The sequence below is a fragment of the Galleria mellonella genome, unplaced genomic scaffold (assembly GCF_026898425.1).
Source record: "Galleria mellonella isolate WM207_F2 unplaced genomic scaffold, CSIRO_AGI_GalMel_v1 utg184, whole genome shotgun sequence".
Lineage (NCBI taxonomy): Eukaryota > Metazoa > Arthropoda > Insecta > Lepidoptera > Pyralidae > Galleria > Galleria mellonella.
This window is the reverse complement of record NW_026442025.1, coordinates 4,839,270-4,861,947: the sequence shown is the minus strand read 5'-3', so window position 1 is coordinate 4,861,947 and position 22,678 is coordinate 4,839,270. Positions and strand designations below refer to the sequence as shown.

The following is a 22,678-nucleotide window of genomic DNA, read 5'->3' as shown; positions in this document are numbered from 1 at the left end:
TTCGGCCTCCAACAAATTCATTTCTTAGATTCCAGTGTAGCGCCCCCGAGCCCGGAGGCTTCAGTAATGACATCACTGAGCGATAGGCACTCCCCGCTTACATTCAATAGATTTTTATCGAAAATGCCTCTCGCATATACATACTCACAAACATTGGTAAGGTATATTAAATTTATAATCAAAATATATCTTTTAAGAACATTCTTATCCTGAGAAATCAGCCAATGTTAATATTGTATGACATTTTTTAAACAAACCAGTATTTTTCATGTTTATAGGCGCCAGTTTTTTTTTTTTTTTACAACGCAGTGGGCAAACGAGCATGCGGTTCACCTGATGGTAAGTGACTACCGCCACCCATGATCACCCACAACACCAGCGTGCAGGATTGCAGGTGTGCTGCCGGCCTTTTAAAAAGGAATATACTCTTTTCTTGAAGGTTATGTCGTCGTATCGGTTCAGAAATACTGCTACTGGGAGTTGATTCCAAAGAATGGTTGTGCGTGGAAGAAAGTGCCTTGAAAAACGCACGGTGGAAGACCGCCACTCGTCCTATAGTTTGTGGCAGGTGACGGTGGTGAATATGGTGAATACAGTCCATCTTCCTTCCACTGGGCGGGCTGTCAGCTTGTGTTTATGAATTGCAAGTTACATAACAAAATCAGAAAGTTACAACAATGTTGTATTCACTACAATTATTATTTGTTGTAAGTGTTTAATTGTATAACACATATATACTTTTTATTTCCAAAATTAAGTCCAATTTAATTACTGTTTTTTTAATAGCTGCATCATTATGGGTGATAATGGCATGGCCGTCTGCGCTATCGATATACACTGGCAGAGCACCAACGAATTCAACTAGAATTAACCACGATGGTTTCCAGGGGGAACCACGTGGAGGTCGACCTAATAGGGTATATTGCTAGTAATGGGGCTATTTGACCCCATTACTAATAGTCTATTCCCTCTCTATTAGTTAGTTATATTAGCTTATTATTCTTTCCAGCCATTTGACTAAACATAGTTCCTAGTACACATAGTTCGTCATTACACTGGAAAACATTAGTTGGATAAAAAGCTATAGTAAACTAAGATTCATTTCTTACAATCTTCTGGAAAGTTCTCAAGAATGGTATTGATTCAGTGCACGCACTACCTAACACTAATAGGTATGCATGTACCAAATTAAGAAAGTTTTCTAATCAGCTTACCGTAGTTTTTCGTTACTCTTAAAGCTTTGACTAGCGTTTGTTGAGTTTCTTATGGTATTAACAATGTAATTTTTATTTTTGTCACGTTATTTTAAATTGAGAAAAAAAATCCTTTAGATTGGATTAAATATCATTTTAGTTACTACAGATGTTCATAAGATGTTCATCTACTTTTCCCCGTTGTGTCTCTGCCGCCAAATATCTGTATTTCTGTTTTTTTTTATACAACTTTGAATGACAAACAAAATGGCGGCCCACCTGATGGAAAGTGGTAACCGTCGCCTATAGACATGAGCAGTAACATGGACATAGCAGAGTATACTGTTTCGCCCATGATACCACCCATGCGTTGCCATTCCTGAGGACTCAGGTGTTATTCCTCCGTACTCAGTAAATTCACGCCATATCCCACCATTCAAACCGAAACACAGCCATGCAAACACAACTGCTTTACAGATGAAACTAGATAATAATACATATCTAATGGTAAAATTAAACAATGAGACTTTATATCATATTCCTTTATTGATATATTAATTAATAACACTTCATTAACAACAACGATGTTTAAGGCATAATTTTAACAGTTGCCTAATATATATAAGTATAATACATAAAATACACGTTTAAATCTATCACTATAAATTCAGAGGAAGCCTATAAAGAGACGTTACAGATATATTTATTATAATTTACAATTATAATAACAGAATATTTTTTAAACTATAAATTGACCATTTTAAACTATAAATAAAACCAATGAGATTGATGTTAACAAAAATAATGTACAAAAACAAATAAAATTTAATATAATTACGTGAATCGTTTATCCAGGAAAATTAGCTACCTATGTATATTAAATATCCCAAATTTTAGTATTTACTCTATCTATTCCATCTACACTAAGATATTTATAACAAACGGGTATACATTATCGATGTGCCACATCACATTTATAATTTTATAACATTATATAATATATATTTATTATATTTTGAATTTAAAAATTTTTTTTACCAGCTCTCTAATATTATGTTTAGGCTAAAATTTGCCCCATAGTAACGAACCAATTTCAAATGAGTACGAATCTACAATTTTTGCAAACACATGTAACAATATTTTATTGTAAAAACAAATTTTTAATTCATCATTTTTCAATAGCTTACAAATAAAAAATTAAAAGTCTTTCCAATAACAATACAGAACCTATTATGATTTTTTATAATTAATAACGTAAATAATAATTAAATTTACATCGTACGGAGAAAACTAAAACTTTATACAGTTTGTATGTTCTTTTACATGTTTGTATATGAATATGTATGGAATATAATACTGCAACACTATTTTTAATGACTACACTTCAATAAGACTTCAAAGTATGTTACTTAATTGATCTAATCCTATACAAGATAATTTTAAAAATTGTGACAAAACTTGTAAAAATTATTGCGTTGAGATTCTCGTTCGGAAGTAACTCTTGCGACTAATATTTTTTATTATTATTTATGAGTTAAAAATCAATAAATTAATAAACAATATTTTATTGCATAAAGAATGTAATGAGTTAAATAAACGATTATGATAACTATTAGCCTAAACTCAAAATTTAAGTACAATAAAATACTTAAAAAATATTTTATAAATGCATTTAATAAATACAATAAGTATTTTGGTATTTTCTACATAACACATTCTGTTGTTTTATTATTTATTATTATTATTTTATATAAATAGTTAAGTATTAAATATTTTTATAAAATAAACAACTAAATAATACATATTAAAATGATGTGAAGATTAATAAAACTCTAAATTTGTAATAGTTTGCAATTAAGACAGAAAACTTTGCCTCACAAATTTGGTATCCTTGTTAACTGACAATATTATTTAACCAATTACAGTGTTGGTAGTGACTTGTAATAAACCTACATTAGTATTTTTTAATTCATATAAATATTTATGTGTCCTAGTTGTTTCATTTATAAGAAAAACCAATTTGATTTTCATATATTTTTTTTGGAATGGTCGATTAGTTTTAAACTTGTTTCAACACATACGCATAGTACTAATTGCGTCCATTAAATTTTAATTTAAACATTTATAGAATGGACTCTACTGACTTGTATCAATATTAATATTAATAAGTAAAAAAAATGGGAAAATCGTTTGTTAATTTGTATATATAAAGTATGTTATCATTCTATGCATTACTCATCACTCTATTTAAAATCTATTTGGCAATGTAGTTTAAATGCAACAATAAATAATAAAATAAATAATAAAAAAATATAATACAATATAATACAACTCCTCTTTAGGCCATTAATAGAAAACTTCATTATTTAAAATTAAATTTTAAAGATAATAATATAATTAGAATTGTTACGTACCTACATTAATGCGTAATGTAATCAACATTAGTACGTAATAAAATTAAAAACAAAAATAAAAACTATTTATGAAACAAATAGTTATGTGAATTGTTTTAAAAATACTAACATAAACATAGAAGTGCATTTTTGCTAATTACTTGTCTACATGTATCGATTTTAATGGGTTGTATCATATAAAATAACTTCTTACAGTAAGTTTGAGCAATAAATAAATAATTTAATCAATAAACGCTTTTAATATGAGATATTTAGATCCAAATCGGCTGACATTACCAACTTGTTAGGAATCACTAAGTAAATATAAAAATAAAAGGTAAAACAACACTATGTAATTACTATATATGTTTTTTTTAATATTATTTTTTATTATTATAATTAATATCAACGATTAATATATAGGAAAAAAATTAGTATAGATGAGTCATGTCTATGAACTCTTATAATATTATAAAAATAATATTCTAATCTTGTTGGTTTACATCCACTGACCATTTTTAGCGTGAAGGTGTTGTTATAAATCAGCCAAAACCCGTAAATATCCGTAGTATCATAAAACGAGTAATGGGTGAAAAACAAGAGATATATATATGGTTCTCTCTGCTTATTCCCCAAAAGGACTTGGCGTGATAATATATAAATAAATTTATAAATAATATTCTATGACGTATAATATATATATATGACAATTTTCAAAATTAAATATTACTACTAATTTATAAAGCCGATAATAAATAAAAGTAATAAAAAAAAAGTAATAATAAAATAATAGGTAACATTAGTATTAAATTTTATAATATAACTTTTTATTTTTTATATTTATTATTATGATTTACAGAATGAATTTCATTATTCTACCTTTTCATATTATATTAATGATAATAGAGGACTAGTTATTGCATTTTTACTACTATAAACTAAAAAAAAAGTAATTAAAATAGCTTAGAAGCATTAAATACGTTCAAATCAGTTCGTACATTAAGAGGTAGCTGGCATAAAAATAAAATTAGATGATTATTTGCAAACAATCGTCATTAGAAAACGTGGCAACACTTACATTAAAAAAAAAAAGAAATACTTTTTCAAATGCTACTTGCTAAAACGGCCCAGAAATGACAACGCTCCGCATAATCTGGATTCCACCACGTTCTAAAATCTCTATATACCTTTGGTGTTTGCATAATAAATTTGTTGTTAAGCGCCGCACACATGGCACATACATTTTCAACGGCTTGAGGATCGTGGTACGTGTAGTGATATTTCCACCTGAAGTAGCTACGGTATAACTTTGGTGAGTTGATGAGCTGTGCAATGGTTGCTGCTAGCCGCTGAACGCTATACTGACGGGCGTCCAAGTACGAGCCTGGTGGAAGAAACCTGCAAAATTTAACCATATAAGAACCAATTCCATATATCTTTACATTTTTTTTAAATGCACGAATTCGTTATGATTTTTAGATTGGTTAATAACCCAATGGCCCAACGACGTAAAGTGGTAACCCTCACCTATAAACAGCACCGAGACTATTACAAACTGCACCATGATGGCCACGGTACCCATTACACGTTACTATTCTAGTAGACTATATAGTTTTGTGCCTCCGTTCCCTGTAATTTCACTACCATATCCCACCCTTCAAACCTATACTTATTTATATATTTATACTTAGTTACTTAATCATTAAACTAAAAGGATTTCAATAAAGTATGGTACCTACTCAAATTGATCGTGTTCAGGTTTGATACATTTTTATTCTAATTCAAGCAAAGCCACGAGATACAGCTTACTGTATATAAAAGTAGATACTAATAGCTTATCAGTGAAAGTTTGTAAAAATGCCTGTATGTCTATTTTATTAAAAATACTAGCGGCCCGTCCCGGCTTCGCACGGATGGACATTTTTACATTTTAAAAAGTGGTTATTAAGGCTGCACATGCGACGGAAGCTTAAATATGGAGTAACTTCTCCCGTTTTCCCAACATTTCCCTTCACTGCTCTGCTCCTATTGATAGTAGCGTGATGAAAAGTATACTATAACCTGCTCAGGTGTATGAAGAATAATTGTAACAAGTTTCGTTAAAATCCGTCAAGTAGTTTTTGTTTCTATAACGAACATACAGACAGACAGACAAAAAATTTACTGATTGCATTTTTGGCATCAGTATCGAACACTAATCACCCCCTGATAGTTATTTTGGAAATATATTTCATGTACAGAATTGACCTCTCTACACATTTATTATAAGTATAGATAAAATACCTTTTATCTTAATTTACGCAGACAAAACCACTGGGTAATAACTTGTGTAACGAACTAATTGTTAAATTTTTTGCAATATTCTTTTTTTGTAAATATACATTTTAAAAATAACATATTTGACAATTTATTACATATTATTCACCACAATTACGTGTGTTTGCTTTGTGTTTTCTCCATTCCTAATTACCATTAATAAGCTAATAATTATTGTAACATAATAATATATATAAGATACGACTGATGGATATATAGTGTTAAGTCTATTATTTACACTATCCAAGTGTATTAAAGTTTAATAAACAAATTAATATTTTATACCAGAGGGAGACTTTGTACAAAAGTCGATTGGGTACCTCTGTCCCATTCGTGTTTCAACCGTGAAGCAGTTGTGTTTGCATGGCTGTGTTTCGGTTTGAAGGATGGAATATGGCGTGAATTTACTGGGTACAGAGAAATAACACCTGAGTCCTCAGGAATGGCAACGCATGGGGGTATCATGGGCGAAACAGTATACTCTGTTATGTCCATGGTACTGCTCATGTCTATAGGCGACGGTTACCACTTTCCATCAGGTGGGCCGTCAGCTTGTTTGCCATTCTAAGTTGTATAAAAAAAAAACGTAGATTAGTTGATATACGCACCTATGTCAGAAATAATCACGACAGTAAGCACAGTCTATAAATACTTAAGACTTGAGTCTTGAAATTTTGCACCTAGGTATTTTTTTTATAACACAGCATATAAATAAGCTGCTTGCCGGCAAAGTTAAGGTGTCTGAGTGCAAATGACTTTGTACCGTCTCCCTCTGGTGAAACTTTTATATAATAGATAACACGTAGTTAAGTGCACCGAAGAGATGAAGAAATAACTACGCGCGGGTAGTCGCGACGTTTTCATCTATTTTTATCTTTAAAATTAATTATTTTACAAATTATGTACAACCTATCTATAAGTGGTTACTATGTCTTTAAAATTTCATATTGTGATAATTTGTGTGTACATATCTATCAGACTTAAGGAAAAGTGATTTTACATATATATATATAAATCATCAACATACAAAATGTTAAAGACATATTAATTCGTTAGTCTTAAGTAATATCATAAAGAGGCATGATTTTCTGTTTTTTATGGACAAACTCAAAAAATATAAATCTATTTTAAAAATTTACAATCACTACACTATCTATCCGCGCAAAGCCAGGGCGGGTCGCTAGTTTTAAACCTAGTTATAAAATATATGAATCATACAATTTATCATTTACCTTGAATAATTAGCACCTCCGTAGACAATGGGTACAACATCATGTTGCAAGGCAGTTAACAGTTTCTCCGTCACGTAATCTTTATCGAACGAATTCTCTAATGATAAATAAAAATAATAGTCCCTCTCTAATATAATATCACATTCTGACTTACGCTCTATCGGACATTGCAAATGTCCACATGACCCGTATATATCAATATCTAAACCGTAAGGGTTCAATGCCCTTCGCAAGTTTTTCACAAACGTATATCTACCATTTTTGTTGGTGCAATGTGAAACAAACCAAGCTACCGCTTTGCTCTTATTATGTATTCTATAAGGCAATTCTTCATCTACATCAGTCATATCTTCATCCCATTCCATATCTATCTTCGGTCCAACTATATCTCCGTTTGAATTTTTAATTAAAATATACGGCAAAGGAATATCGGAATCTAATCTATAGGTCGAGGTTAAATTAAAGAAATTATCAAATTTCGCATTGCAAACAGGATAGTTATCATTGGACTCCATGTTTACGTAAATGTATTTTTGGTGTGGCGCTCTTTTTGTAGGTAAATCATAATATTTCATATTGCGTCCGTTGAAGGCTATAGCATCAAATTTAGTAATATCACCATTGAATAAATTCCTATCATCAGTCACATAGCAGTTTATCACCGAGCAATTATTATTGAGGAATCCACGCTGTCCACTTCCAAATAAATAAAACGGAGAAAAGTCTTTTGATGTCCACAGAAGTATATATTTGAGGTGTTTCGGTAAGTTTTCCACCTTACGATAGACGTCAAAGTATCTAATATCTCTGGCCACATTTTCAATGGCCTCTTGAACAATAATTTCATTGGTGGAAGGCAAATACTTTCTCTTTATGGATTCAATCCAGAGAACTGAGAAAATAAAACTAATACAGCTGATAACGATTAGAAATCTAATGGTAAAAAACTGTTTCAGTATTGTGTGGAAAGAGGTAACTGGAGAAGTGAAGCGAGGCATTTCCGTCGGCGCATGCTCGGGCGCTTATAAACAACTTGGCTTCAGTGAGCATTTGTCTTTGTTTTGACAAAATTGCAACTTCCTTTGCTTGTACCTGTAAAGAACAATATTAGAATCAGTAAACTGCGTAACCATTTACAATTTCGTTTTAATTAAATGTTTAACCGTTTGTTTAATGTTTTAATTTTTAATTAATGGCCAAAAATTAAATAGTTTTACTATTAAATTTTTGGCAATTTATCTACATAACATTATCTGAACCGATTTAACCGTAACCATAAATTACAGGTAACTGAGAGCAGGCAAGCTAAGCGCATTGTATTATCTTTTTACTTATCTTTCTTTTAAACAAACATATACCTACAGAAAACAACAGCAGATTCATAAGCTATAACACTTAATTCTTCCTTACATTGACAAGTCTGAAAACCATAGACTATGATTTTTATAATCTATGCTGGAGAAGCGAATGATAAGATTTGCTTTTTAAAAAACTAATACATAGATATAGTACAATTAGATGATTACACTGTGAATTTGGAAATGGAACTGACTTGAAGATGAAGGAAGGTAGTATTTATATGAGGTGGGTTTATCGGAGAGGAACTTTCAACTAATGATAACACGGTGCTCATGGTACACAATTGCAAATATAGACATACATTACTTATCAACTAATAGTATCATAACAAAGACTAATGATGTATAGTGTCATGACAGTGGTATTTTTTTTTAGCACAGACTTCTTAGCTAACGATTACATTGTGCTTACAAATACAGATAGACATTCCAAATATAGATAAACAAAACTTATCATAACAAAGATTTGTTAGTCATATTTTTTTTTGATGGGTGAAAATGGAATAGTAACCCCGCCTGCGCTAACGAGGTACGCTGGCGGAGCACCAGTGAAGGGTGATAGATGAGAATGAAAACAGGCCAGTTAGCCCATCATGATGAATTCATCAGGAATTAACCATGATAGTTTCCAGGGGGAACCGTGAGGAGGTCGACCTGGTTGGGTATATTGCTAGCAATGGGATTCTCAATCTCCATTACTAATAATCCCTTTCCCCCCTTGTTAGTCATATTACTTATCAACTAATAAGAGTAGTATTGTAGCAAAGACTTATTAATCATAACATAACATATGCCTAGCGTCAAAATGTCAAATTCAATGAACTTGTGATTTTTATCCTAGTATTATATACTCCAATAGTGTTTTGAAGACTCTTTAACAAATTAATATCAAAATATTCTCTAATAGAAATTAAAAATAATCTATAGACCTACCACGAAACAAAGACGTTTAAACCATTCGTCGAACTGAGCATATTTTTCAACAACTTATGTATAGAAACCTTAGATTATGTAGGCAGAGCATCGGGCCTAGAAAACGGGTCAACTTTTTGTCAGCGAATTGTGAAATTAGCAGACTCGTTTTTTTTTATATTGTTTTATATACTTATGCACATCATGTACCTTGACGTATCTATATTTAATTATTTAATAAATAAAATTAGAGTTTACTCATTAAAGAGATGCAGAAATTATAAGACAAAATAAATTATAGAAGTTATAAAGGAATAACTCATGACTATTTATCACGTAAAATTGTATGTGAAAGTTACCCGCTTTTCTCGAAGCATTTGTATGGAGATACTCTATCTGTGTATATAATCTAAATGTAGAACCTACATTGTAGATATGACTGTATATATGGCATAATCATTATTTTATATTACTGTTAAATTAATTATAAATCTTATTTATGTTACGTTCATTAAGTATACATTTGTTTTTATTATTACCTATAGATTCTAATAATAAAGTATCGTGTGCGTGATTCACTGTTCATCCTAAAGGTTGACTAGGTTTGTAGGTTGGTAGAGAGGTTGGTAAAGAAGGTTGGTAGAGAATGCTACTGGTACTAGTATCAAGTCCGCCTTTTATACCATATTTTCATTTGATAAATAAATATGATCTAATGAATTACGCTAAATTTAATCTACAGTACACTGAGAATACTTAAATCTCTAAATTTAAAATTGTTTATTGTCAAATTAAATACAAAAAGTCCTCCATTTTATTATATCATTCAAAGAAATAGACGTACAAATGACCTGTAGACCTGATTTGCAAAAGTGTTAATTTTTCATAATGTAATAGTGCGATTATCAGACATGATATCGTCATATTCGTAGAATACTGACGGATCTGACAAAGATTACATATAAAGATCCGTCAGTATTCTACGACTATGACGATATGTGGCACTTACTCATACGTGCCACACTTGGGTGCCAACATTACGACAATGAAGAATAACAAATTCTAGAGATTAAATCTCAATGTCAAGCAATGCCATTCGCATTCAATCACGCATCTGTTTATTACCAAACTAGCTGTCTTTGCATAACAATAAAATTATACAAAAACTACGATTCCAATGCTCTAATCTAATTATTTTTTAATAACATGATTTATTAAACGTAACTGTCATAACCTAACTCTAGGTAGGTATATATTAGATACATCATTTTACCTATTTGACTAATGGTAGTACTTAGTTGTAAAAATTTGACTCATTAAAACAAAACATATAATGTATTTTTTTTTTTGCCAATTTCAATACCTGTACCTGTGTAAATGTTTAAGTCTAAATTATCAGTTTACAATTCCGTACAATTTACAACAGTATAGTAAGTGTGGATTCTATAAATCTTATTTTATAATTCATTCACAAAATACTAACATTTTGTAGTCTCAATCAAAGCAAAATAACAACTTAAGTATCTTATATTTGCTACACAATTTCCAACCGTAACAAAATGAATTAAGATACCTCAACTGCTTTCGTAATTTCTCGATCGCTTTCATATATAACCCGACCAAATACAATGCCTACTATCACTTACACCTTACCGTGAACACGACGATCATCTGAACTCATTCGGATTACAATTCACATGCGCATTAAGAACATGGTGTGCTACAGCATGCGACAGTGCGAGTTAATATCGGAAGTGAGATATCCACTGTGTTTTCTTACTTGTTTTATGTTGAAATCCATAAAATACGGGAATGTACACCACTCATTTGATATTCTACAGTACCATTTGCTATGGAAGAGCGTTTTTAATAAAGCACTGTGTTAGAAAATGTTCTAAATAGTGTAACCACGGAACGAGCGGCCGCAGCGCACGCTCGGGGCGCGACCCGCAAACTGGCACCCAAGGTCAATGAAATAGGGAGGTCGGTGAAGGTGACTCACCTTTATTTACAAGACAGCGGAATATACTGTCATACTATCTTTAGTTTATAAACAATTCACGAAGTAGAATCGCGTGGCGTACGCCATACTAGTTCATGTGTGACTGAATAAAATCGGTAGCTACCTACTACCACGATATCGCTATACACGATGACACACTTCGTTTTAGAGATGTAAACCGCGTTGTCGATAAATAAGACAAATATTTATAAAGAAATAAACTAGACTATGAACAGGTATGGCGTATATTTTTTTAACATTCTGTGCTAAACTTGATTTGCAGCAAATAATATCTACCTATGTAACCATATCTACCACTAAATATTTTGCTGTTAGGTAAGTATATCTTATTACATTAACGTTTTAATTAATTATTAAAGTATTTAAAAAAAATCGCAAATATGTAAAAGGAATTATTTTCAAAAATCAACATAATGCAGAAAACGTCTTTAATATAAATGCCATTAAAATTAAAGCTGACAACATATTGCTATTTAACTACATTTATATAGCAACACATACACAATGAAGTATATCATAATCTTTCAACAAATTTTGAAACTTATGTGTGATTGTTTGAAATATATACTTATAGTATAACATAAGTATATATTCCAATTGGCATATAATAGGCCACCCCTTTCTTTTCCATAGGTGTAACTAAGAAGTGACTAAGGAAACGTAATGTTCAAGGAACGGGTATCAGCGTCCCTTTTAAAATATCACCGAAACCTAATTGCGGTTGACAACCGACCTGCTAAGTGTGGCAACTACTGACAAAACCCTCCAAAGGCGACACCTATGTTCAGCAGTGGGCAGTAAATGACTGTATTATCGTTATATCGTTATAAAACATAATTAAACCGATTAATATCTCCGAATAATCTTAATAAAATTAAATAAGAGCAAAAGGGAAGTTAGCTCTTCTAGCAAAAAAAGACATCATATTGAAACAATGGTATTTTATTAAAAATCAATATACACACATGTAATACAATTTTAAAGCTCTTTTGAAAATGCAAGTGCCTCTAAAAATATATCGACAGATTTAATTGATAAAGTTATCGACACAATCACTACACTACGTTGTTTTTTGTCGTGAAAGTCATTAAACAGTTGCACGTTCCTAATTGAATCTAACCACACATATCATTTTCTGTGTGTACAAATTATTGTGTTTCTTTGTTATTTATCTATTTACTACTATTGTAGTTTTATTTCAGCTGTAATCACACACAATATGTATAATAATTAACGTAATAAATAATTTTTGGGCATATTTTTTTTATAAATAACAATGGAATGGTAACTCCGCCTGCGCTATTGGTTTACGCTGGCGGGGCACTAGTAAGGAGTGATAGATTAGCGTGAAGTCAGGCCAGTTAGCTCATGATGGCGAATTGGAACAATAATGGATGATAATGGAATGATAACCTCGCCTACGCTATCGGTATACGTTGGCGAGGTAGCAGTAAGTAGTCATAAGTGAGGATGAAAGCTGGTTAGCCCAGTGCGACGGATTCAACGAGTATTTATCACGATATGTTCCAGGCAAAGCCATGTGGGGGCCGACCTGAGAGAAAAAGTATATTGCCAGCTCAGGGATTAACTTCCCCATTACTAATAATCCCTTGCCAATTCACCAAGAATTTATCACGATGTTTTCCAGGGGGCACCGCGTGGAGGTCAACCTGACAGGTACAATATATTACCTACTAGAAATGGGGCACTTACATTACATTACCAACTATTCCTTCTAACTCCTCCGCGTGAAATATTTATCGTTAGCATTTAAATTTTTTTTTTTGTTTTAGAAAAAAAAATTACATCATGTCGTGTTGCCACTTTATCTCGCTTTTATGTAATTAAGTAATCATTTTGTTTGTGTAAATATTGTTTATCTTTATAATCTGTATAATTCATTGGGAACAATAAAGAGTTTTAATAAACCTCCCCCTATTGGGAGGTTTTGCCAGTAGTTGCCACGCTTGGCAGGCAGATTGAAAACCGCAGTCAATCTTTGGTAATATTTAAAAAGGGACGCTGCTGCCCATCCCTCGGCCATTAAGTTCCCTTAGTCGCTATTAACGACACCCACAAAAAAGGGGTGACCCATTCTAAGCTAGAACCATACGGTGAATTCATTTCATTATCATCCATTAAAAAAAAAATTATTTACAAACAGCGTTTACATTATCTTACATTATCAGTTTTAATATTGTTAGTATTAAAAGTGATAATGTACCAAAATAATACAGAACATGTAATAATAAATATTATGAAATAGTTTAACGTATGAAAATTCGCGAATAACTCAACAAAAACCAATTACAAACCACATAAAGTGAAAGCAACAAGACACCTGGCGCACAAAGGTAAACAAATTCCGCAAAACAGAATCAACCACAATTATTCCTTGGCGCTATAACAGAAGAACTTGCGTCGAATTTTCCGTCTGTCCGCCATTGTGACGGACAATAAAATAAAAGAAATAATAATAAAAAATAATGCTTCCTTTGTACAACAAACAAGGGACAAAGCACAAAAGTGGAGAATTTAAATTCGATTGTGGATCACAATGAGGATACGGGAGTTATCTTTTGAACGGTCTAAATGATGTTTCTTTACTTTGTTGTTTGTCGTTTGACATGATTTGTTGGAATTATTATTGGTACGCAGTTGCAGTGGGACATCTTGTACTTACCTTCCTGTTCACGGTAAAATCGCATAATGAGAATGTAAAATCTAATTTTGTTTCTTTTGAAAGGATCCACTCACACTGTTACTTTTGTTAGATCAGGAACTTTGCAACGTCTCCGTGAAATATCTTCCATTGATTGTGCATTACTTGCTTACCATGCACATGTTGCATTAGTCATACAGTACGGTTTAATACTATGGAGAAATTGTACAGGTATGAATAGAGTGTTTAAGGCACAAAAGCTTACGATTTGCATTTGATGCTGATTTCCTGGAATCCTGTCGTCCATTATTTATAAAAAATAATCTTTTTACTCTATCTTGTATGTATATAGAACAGTTATTTATTAGTTTATTTAGTTATGTATTTTTGTTAAAGAACATCCAGAAAAAAAGCCAAAGAACTAATCGCTTTTAACAAAACACATGATTCAGCATAAAAAACGTAAGAACATCTTCCAAGTGTCAATTTGAATAACATATGTTATAATAAATAACATATAATGTTTGCACATGTGATCACACCATCCCGATCTAACACAGGGACAATATGGTCCATGAATGAGATCAACCAAAATGATATTATTTTATTTTAAATGGGAATTAGTGGGATCATTTAGATAAATTATGACAATTTACCTGAGTTATGTCGACGTTTCGACCAGGTTACATTTAAAATTTCCTCATCATTATCACTCGTGATATTCTCATACACCCTCAAAAAGCAAAATTATTTTATTATCAATACTCAATAGACCTATACTCTAATGAACGTTTAGACCCTTGTCTAATGTAAGGACAAATACGGAATACTGGTTACGGATGTCACCCAAGTGACAAACAGTCAACCCAGAGAAAAATGTATTTCACCACTACTTAAAAAGGTTACTTACATTGTTTTATTGCCTTTTTTATATTGATGTTAGGCACCCTTAGTTTAATTTTTTTTTAAGCGACTTTAAATCAAGGAAGAAAATGAATAAAGAAGGATATGGATTCTCAATTTTGCCTAATAATACATGCATAATATTGTAGAGAAACACTGATAAATTTAGAGGTTTCTAATGTGATGTCACAAATAAACACATTTTTTTGCGCTTACATTGCAAACGCTGGCTGAACCCCACGAGATAAATCAAAATAATGTACTACAGTATTGTACACCTTAAAAAAGTCAACAAAAAAGTTCGCGATGGTATATGTCTATCTCTTAAGGATAACCTACAATAACCATTTTTTATCCTTTACATTTTACGGAAAAAAAAACGGTTTATTTACGAAGTGATTTTAAGCAATACAGTGTTAGTTTTTATCCAATTAAGTATCTTAAGTATATTGTCCATTTACAGCATGTAATTTAAATGAATATTTCCGAAGATTACATTATCATTACTATTTAGTATCAGCATTGCACCCGTACGAAGCCGGGGCGGGTCGCTAGTAAACTATAATAAAAACTCGTTCATGTATGTGTGTTCAAAACTAAAGGCACTTTTTTGTGAATGAAAAATATCTTCGTTTCCAATTTTTATTTTTATGGATGATAAACGATAAGAATATAAACCAGCGGGTTTACTATGAAATGAAATTCCGAAATTTCGGATTCAATTTCGTGTTTTTGTTTATACCAAAACCGGACCAATAAATGGAGTTAAACATTTCGTTCGTCATACATCCTATCATAAAAGTCCAAAGGAACAATATTTTAACATTTCTAATATTTCCAAACGGCATGTATTATGTAATTTTAACATCAAATTTCTGTTTCGTTTGGCTCTGAAATTTCGGAAAACATTTCATGGTAGGCCCTCAGGTATGGTGGTAGGTGAGGATGAAGCACGTCAGTCAGCCTATTATGACAAATTCACCAAAAAACAATCACGATGGTTTCCATGGGGAACCGCGAGGAGGTCAACCTAATAAGGTATATTGCTATTAATAGAGATGCTAATCCCCTTTAGTTATAATCCCTTTCCCCTTGTTGTCTATTTAGGGAGATACTCTATTTATATTACTCTATTTATGATCTAGTTCTGTATTAAGGATGGTTTTTCTACAGTGTAGCCCAGCGGCAGTGTAGCCCTAGCCGATATGTAAAGCCCTAATATCGGACAGGATGTGACAAATGGCTACGGCCGTTGGTGACCATCGCGTGGCCGCATCCGGCGCGCGCCGTCACCGTGACGCGGACGCACCGGAAACGGAATACGCATCCGATATCTATACGTTCAGATTTATCGATTTGATCGGATATTTGGGACATTCAGAGGTACATTTCGAACTTTGTTGACAATAACTGGACGTTTTTGTTTTGTTACACAATTTTTTTTCTGTATAAATCAAAGATATTAAGCTAGGCTTCGCCAGTAGTCACCTTGACTTCTTCCTTTCCTGTAGGTGTCGTAAAAGGCAACTAAAAGAGTTTATGGTAAAGGGATGGGCAACAATGTCCCTCTTAAAATATCACCAAAAACCAAGCTATAATTACCAATCCACCTGCCAAGTGTGGCAACTACTGGCAAAATCCTCCTTATGGGGGAAACTATGTTCTGCAGTGGACAGTTAACATACTGATACAACTGTTTTTTTTATATAACTTAGAATGGCAAACAAGCTGACGGCCCACCTGATGGAAAGTGGTAACAGTCGCCTATAGACATGAGCAGTACCATGGACATAACAGAGTATACTGTTTCGCCCATGATACCTCCCATGCGTTGCCATTCCTGAGGACTCAGATGTTATTCCTCTGTACTCTGTAAATTCACGCCATATCCCACCCTTCAAACCGAAACACAGCTATGCAAATACAACTGCTTCACGGTTGAAACACGAATGGGACAGAGGTACCCAAGCAATCGACTTTTGTACAAAGTCTCCCTCTGGTGCTGACAACATGAAATTACTAAGAAATCAAAACGTTCAATCTATCAATCGATTTTTTATTTGTACTACTAATGATCATCAACAGACTGACGTAAAATACAATCATTTATTCGTTTGTTTACACTGTCATTAAGTTCCAATAATACAGACTATTAGGCTACAGTTGTTTTTAATGAATGATGATGGAATGGTTATACCGTTCACGCTATTGGTATACACTGGCGGGACACCGGTGAATGATGATAGGTGAAGAAAAGACAGGTCAGTTAGCCTATCGTGACATTCCACTTGGAATTCAGCACAATGGTTTCCAGAAGGAACCATGTGGAGGTCGATCTGATTGGGTATATTACAGTGAACGCTCTATATAAGCAACTCATTTGAACCAATTTCAATAAAAAATAAATCTTATTGAGAAAAGTTACTTATAGGAAAAAAAAAGGAGTATAAAAATACTTACCGTCTGGAAAATATTTTTACTTGTTTCTTTTACTAAGCTGAGTAGAATGTTGCTTATATAGAGCGTTCACTATATTAGTTTTGTTTTATTTTTAACTAGCGACCCGCCCCGGCTTCGCACGGGTGCACATTACCTCACATCACATTAGAAACCTCTCAAATTATCAGTGTTTCTGTACTATATTATGCATGTGTTATACATATAAACCTTCCTCTTGAATCACTCTATCTATTAAAAAAAACCGCTTCAAAATCCGTTGCGTAGTTTCAAAGATTTAAGCATACATATGAACAGACCGACAGCGACAGCGACTTTGTTTTATACATACTATGTAGTGATTTAGTTTGAGTAATTGAATTGTTGGGTGGCATCGGGTGAATGTAAATTATTGTTTTTATTAATTTAATTATTTAATAATTTAATTCTGTTGTAATAATTTAATTCTATTTTAATATTTTTTAAACACGAAACACGCTGTGATTGCCTTTAAATGTAAGAACAGTAACCCATAATCTACTAGTGTAATGTATCTAAATGTTTCGCCATATCTTATGTTGGTAATGCTAAATAAATAAATAAATATTAGCAATGAAGCCTTTAGTTTCCAATATTAACAATCCTTAGCCCCTACTAGGCTAGAGTTAGTTACCCTCTTGTTATACCCAATACTTACCTGTACATTCCATTATATCTTGTATCTTATAAAATGTATGTATTATGTAGTTGCGACAAAGGAGACATCATATCCGAACGGGACAAAGTCGCAGCACGACTCAGCGCGATACCGGATTATCCTCACAAAGATTTATTGTTTGGCCAACTACAGTCAGCAATCTGAGGGTTTTTGGTCAGATTATGGTCCTCTGGGGATAATGTGAGTGCAGCAAAAAGTAATCCTGTCGACCAATTGGTCTGTCGAAAACAATTTGTATATTCATTGCGAACAAGAAACGTGACGAAAATAAAATTAATACTCTTATTGACTTTATTGTCATTGACACTTGCTTAGGACTTTTGGTGGAATTTCAACAGACTCCAAATAGGAAGTTGTTGTTTCAACTATAAATGTTTTGTATAATACAATACAATAAAAAAAAAGTGCGATTCCTGCACAAGAGTTTAAAATTTAGATTAAAAAGAATTATCAATATTAATTCTGTTTTAAAGTCGATATCGCGTAAAACAAAAAAATATATATTTTAGTATATACTTAATAATAATACAATTAATTTTAAATAAGATATTAAATAATAATATGTCAATTATCTAAATAAAAACCCATTCAAATACAGAGAGTCGATAAAATTCCTCTATTATTCTATCCAATTTAAAATCCACTGTTGAACATTATAAACACAGCTAATAAAACATTTATAAAGAAGTTGTGCACAGAGTATCCAGAGCTGAGATAAATTAGAGCTCACTTTCTGAGTGCGGTCAGTAATCGGCTTAGCTGGAAGCTCCGAGCGGCGAACGGACTCCGCACTCCGCAGCCGGACTTGTCAATCACGCTTGACGTCGAAACGAAATCGTGGATACTCTCCACTTAACTGCGCAAGGAGTATTTTATGGTTCCACTAAGACGAAACCCTTACAATTCGTCTCTGCATATATCTATCCATATGTCACAGATTCGTAACTATTGAAATGAAATTGAATCTTCATTTCACGTTACAGAAGTATACAGACGTCATTTGTTTATATCTAAAGTTACAGTAAAATATTCTGTGAAATATGAAGTATATTATAAAGTATTTTGTTAAATTTCCTTCGAAGTATCTTGTAAAATTTCTGTAATGTTTACTGTCAAATTTCTTGTAAAGTATCATGTAAGTATTCTATAAAGTCTATAAAATTTTCTATAAACTTTCTTGTAAAATGTTTATAAAATATCATGTAAAGCCACTTGTAATATATCCTGTAAAGCGTCTCGTATAATTCTTGTAAAATTGCCTGTGAATTTTCCACAGTAATAGGTTCTTCCTAATCTTCTATTTATGTCTTTCATCGAAATTTAAAAATTAAAACTTCATTTTTGTTAAGACAATTTTATACTTTCCTATGTTTTATTAACTGTAGGTAGATAGAAGGTATTTCAATATATCACATCAAGATGGGGATAATTGCCTCCGACTGCCAGACAAGACACACGCTATTCATCCTCTTTTGAGCACAATAATGAGGGATTTTTATCTGCCCACTTAGAGATTAGCATCGACCGTGATCCACTAGCTGATGGAAGTAGAATATAACCTTATTTTATAAAGTTAAGTCTTTTATCATGCCTTTGCCTATACGAGTAAGTATTATTCCACGATGATTTTAAATTCACCTGCATCCTTTTATGAGAATATTATGAGAGTGAAACTGAACATATTTTTTCATATACATGAGATAAAGAGCTAATAAAAATTAGTCTATTAGATTAGTAGATAATAAAGATTACTCTAAAAAAATGTTGTATTTACTTATTTTTCTCCAAAAATTTCGGTAACACTTCCATGTTTCAAAGAGACAAATTTTTACCCAAAATTGCGAAAAAAACACTCAGTCTGGCAACACTGGTAACAGCACTTCATTCACAACTTTAAACATTCCGGCAACATGTCGCCGTACGTTTGTCAGGGTCGATTTTATTGCGCTACTTTTCAATAAATTATAACACATGGCGCGCCTTGACATGTTTGTGCGTAGATACCCAATATAGAGGTGGAACAGAGGAAGTGAAGTAAACTGTGTCGGTTATGTAATAGGTTTACTCCATAAAAATCAATGTATAAAAACTATGAAAGATTTAAACCTACATAACGATTAGCCTACAGGGAAAAGTTGAAATTAGAGAAACTAAACATTTTTAATAAAAAATATTTTAGTTGAAAAAAGATAACAAAAATTGGAGTTTCTTACACTAACTTGACAGCACGATATTTCTTTTTATGCAACTTAGAATGGCAAAGAAGCTGACGGTCCACCTGACAGAAAATGATAACCGTCGCCTATAGACATTAGCAGTACATGGACATAACAGAGTATACTGTTTCGCCCATGATACCCTCTAACCCATACGTTGCCATTCCTGTGAGCTCAGGTGTTATTCCTCTATATCCTGTAATTTAACTGCCATATCCCACCCTTCAAACCGAAACACAGCCATGCAAACACAACCGCTTCACGGTAAAAACATGAATGGGACATAAGTGCCCAAGCAACCTACTTTTATACAAAGTCTCCTTCTAGTATTCCTTGTTAGTATCGGAGACACGAATTTTTTTCAATTGAAATTAATATATACTGTAATATAGATAATACAATACGTCTGTTGTACATACACGAAGGAAATTAAAATCCAATATTTATTCTTATGGCCAAACAATCTATCAATTTCCTTTACTGTTAACACTTGTTATTTCGTTGTGTACCGAAAAGTGCTGATTGACGTATTATTTGTTTAACCGTGAAGCAATCGCTGATAACATGAGAGAGAACGTTTTCTCTTCCTATACTAACGCTCATACACATACAAATATGAGACAAAACATTGTAGCAAAATAATAAATGCATTTTGAACTTTTGCAACCACATATCTAGTTTCCAGAAGCAATTTTGTATACTTTCACAGGCTTCATGGCTCTCAGGTTTAAGCCGAAACCGTATATATGTTACAAGCGATTGTAGACGTAACTTTCATGCAACCGCATTATGCTCATGTTTGTGCTTACATATTTGCAATTTGCAATTTTATTTTAATAAGATTTTTACAACCAGCCTATTTGGTGAGAGATATCTTGAGATTAAAATATTAATTTTATGGAAAAAGCTATGAATATTATTCAAAATCCCCCATAAGGGGAGTTTTGCACAGTAGTTACAACGCTTGGCAGGCGGGTTGGTGACCGCAATTTGGCTTTTGGTGATATTTTAAGAGAGACGCTGCTGGCCTTTCTTCCATCATAAGCTCCCTTAATCGCCTCTTACGACACCCACAGGAAAGGAGGGGGTGGCGTATTTTATGCAGAGACCTACACGGCTAAATTTAATATAAATAATCAATGTTTATGCAACTGTTCGCCCTTTGCCGTTAGCTAATAACATCATCATTGTTAATTCCCGATAGATTCGTCATGAAGAACTAACTGGCCTAACTTCATCCACATCATCCTCGCTGATACGGCTACATTATAAAAAAAAAGATAAAAAAAAATCTCAACTCCAACATAAGATAGTCTTATGTGACTTAACCAAGATTCGAATTCAAGTACCCAAAAATGCAAAAATTTTAAGCTTCGTGCAAACAATTTGCATCACAAACGCCACGCCAAATCTTAATCTGTACAAGTAAAGTGTAATTCATAAAGCGAAGTTATTTCAGCCAAGTTTCGCCCCAGAGGAAAGAGGGACAAATAAGAGTATAGTGATTCTGGCCGGAGGTGAATTATGTACGACCACGGAATAGCACAATAACAGCTGCTGTGAGCATAGAGGAAGAGTAAAGCGGTTAGCGATTTTATGTCTCAAAGTAACTTTATACCTTGCCAGCAGATATCGCGACGGTATTCCCATGGTGAATTTTGAATAAATTATTTGATCGCTATAAATATTATATTCACTTTTCATGCGCCATTCTAAGTTACAAAAACAATTGTATTATGTTTTTAAATACATTTTTCTTTATAGATTGATTTGATGAGAATTTAGTAACTTGGGTATTTGATTATTAAAATATACCGATATAATATTGTTATTATGTATTTTTTTAATGAAAAAAATATAAAATTTAAATTTACGAAGCCTACACCGTATAAATTCGAGTGAAGACATTAAACGATGTACTCGACGAAATATTGACATGTGGAATATTGCTTTCTACGCAGTCGATAAATGCCTCTAACTACCCCACCGGGAATTATAATCGTTAACATTTTTATCTATTACTAGCGGCCCGTCCCGGCTTCGCACAGGTGGACATTTTTACATTTTAAAAAGTGGCCATTAAGGCTGCTCACGCGACCGAAGCTTAAAAACGGAATAACTTCTCCCATTTTCCCAACATTTCCCTTCACTGCTCTGCTCCTATTGGTCGTAGCGTGATGAAAAGTATACTATAACCTGTCTAGAAGTATAAAGAAGTACCAAGTTTCGTTAAAATCCGTCGAGTAGTTTTTGTTTCTATAACAAACATACAAACAGACAGACAAAAATTTTGCTAATTGCATTTTTAGCATCAGT

At 32.6% G+C, this 22,678-nt stretch overlaps 1 protein-coding gene across 3 annotated transcripts; it reads right to left on the bottom strand.

Moving 5' to 3' along the window:
* Positions 1-1,720: 1,720 nt before the first annotated feature.
* Positions 1,721-11,604, bottom strand: LOC113515720 (alpha-(1,3)-fucosyltransferase C-like). 3 transcript variants are annotated; one of them, XM_026899997.3, is made up of 3 exons: positions 11,407-11,604; positions 7,135-8,226; positions 1,721-4,984 (listed from the first exon to the last, which is right to left on the bottom strand). In XM_026899997.3, the coding sequence occupies exons 2-3, from the start codon at positions 8,130-8,132 to the stop codon at positions 4,690-4,692; spliced, it is 1,293 nt and encodes a 430-aa protein (XP_026755798.1). In that variant the 5' UTR covers positions 8,133-8,226; positions 11,407-11,604; the 3' UTR covers positions 1,721-4,689. The 3 variants fall into 3 exon arrangements, with proteins under 3 accessions (XP_026755798.1, XP_026755797.1, XP_026755799.1); XM_026899996.3 differs by lacking the exon at positions 11,407-11,604 and adding an exon at positions 11,185-11,387; XM_026899998.3 differs by lacking the exon at positions 11,407-11,604 and adding an exon at positions 11,058-11,191.
* Between the last annotated feature and the right edge of the window lie 11,074 nt (positions 11,605-22,678).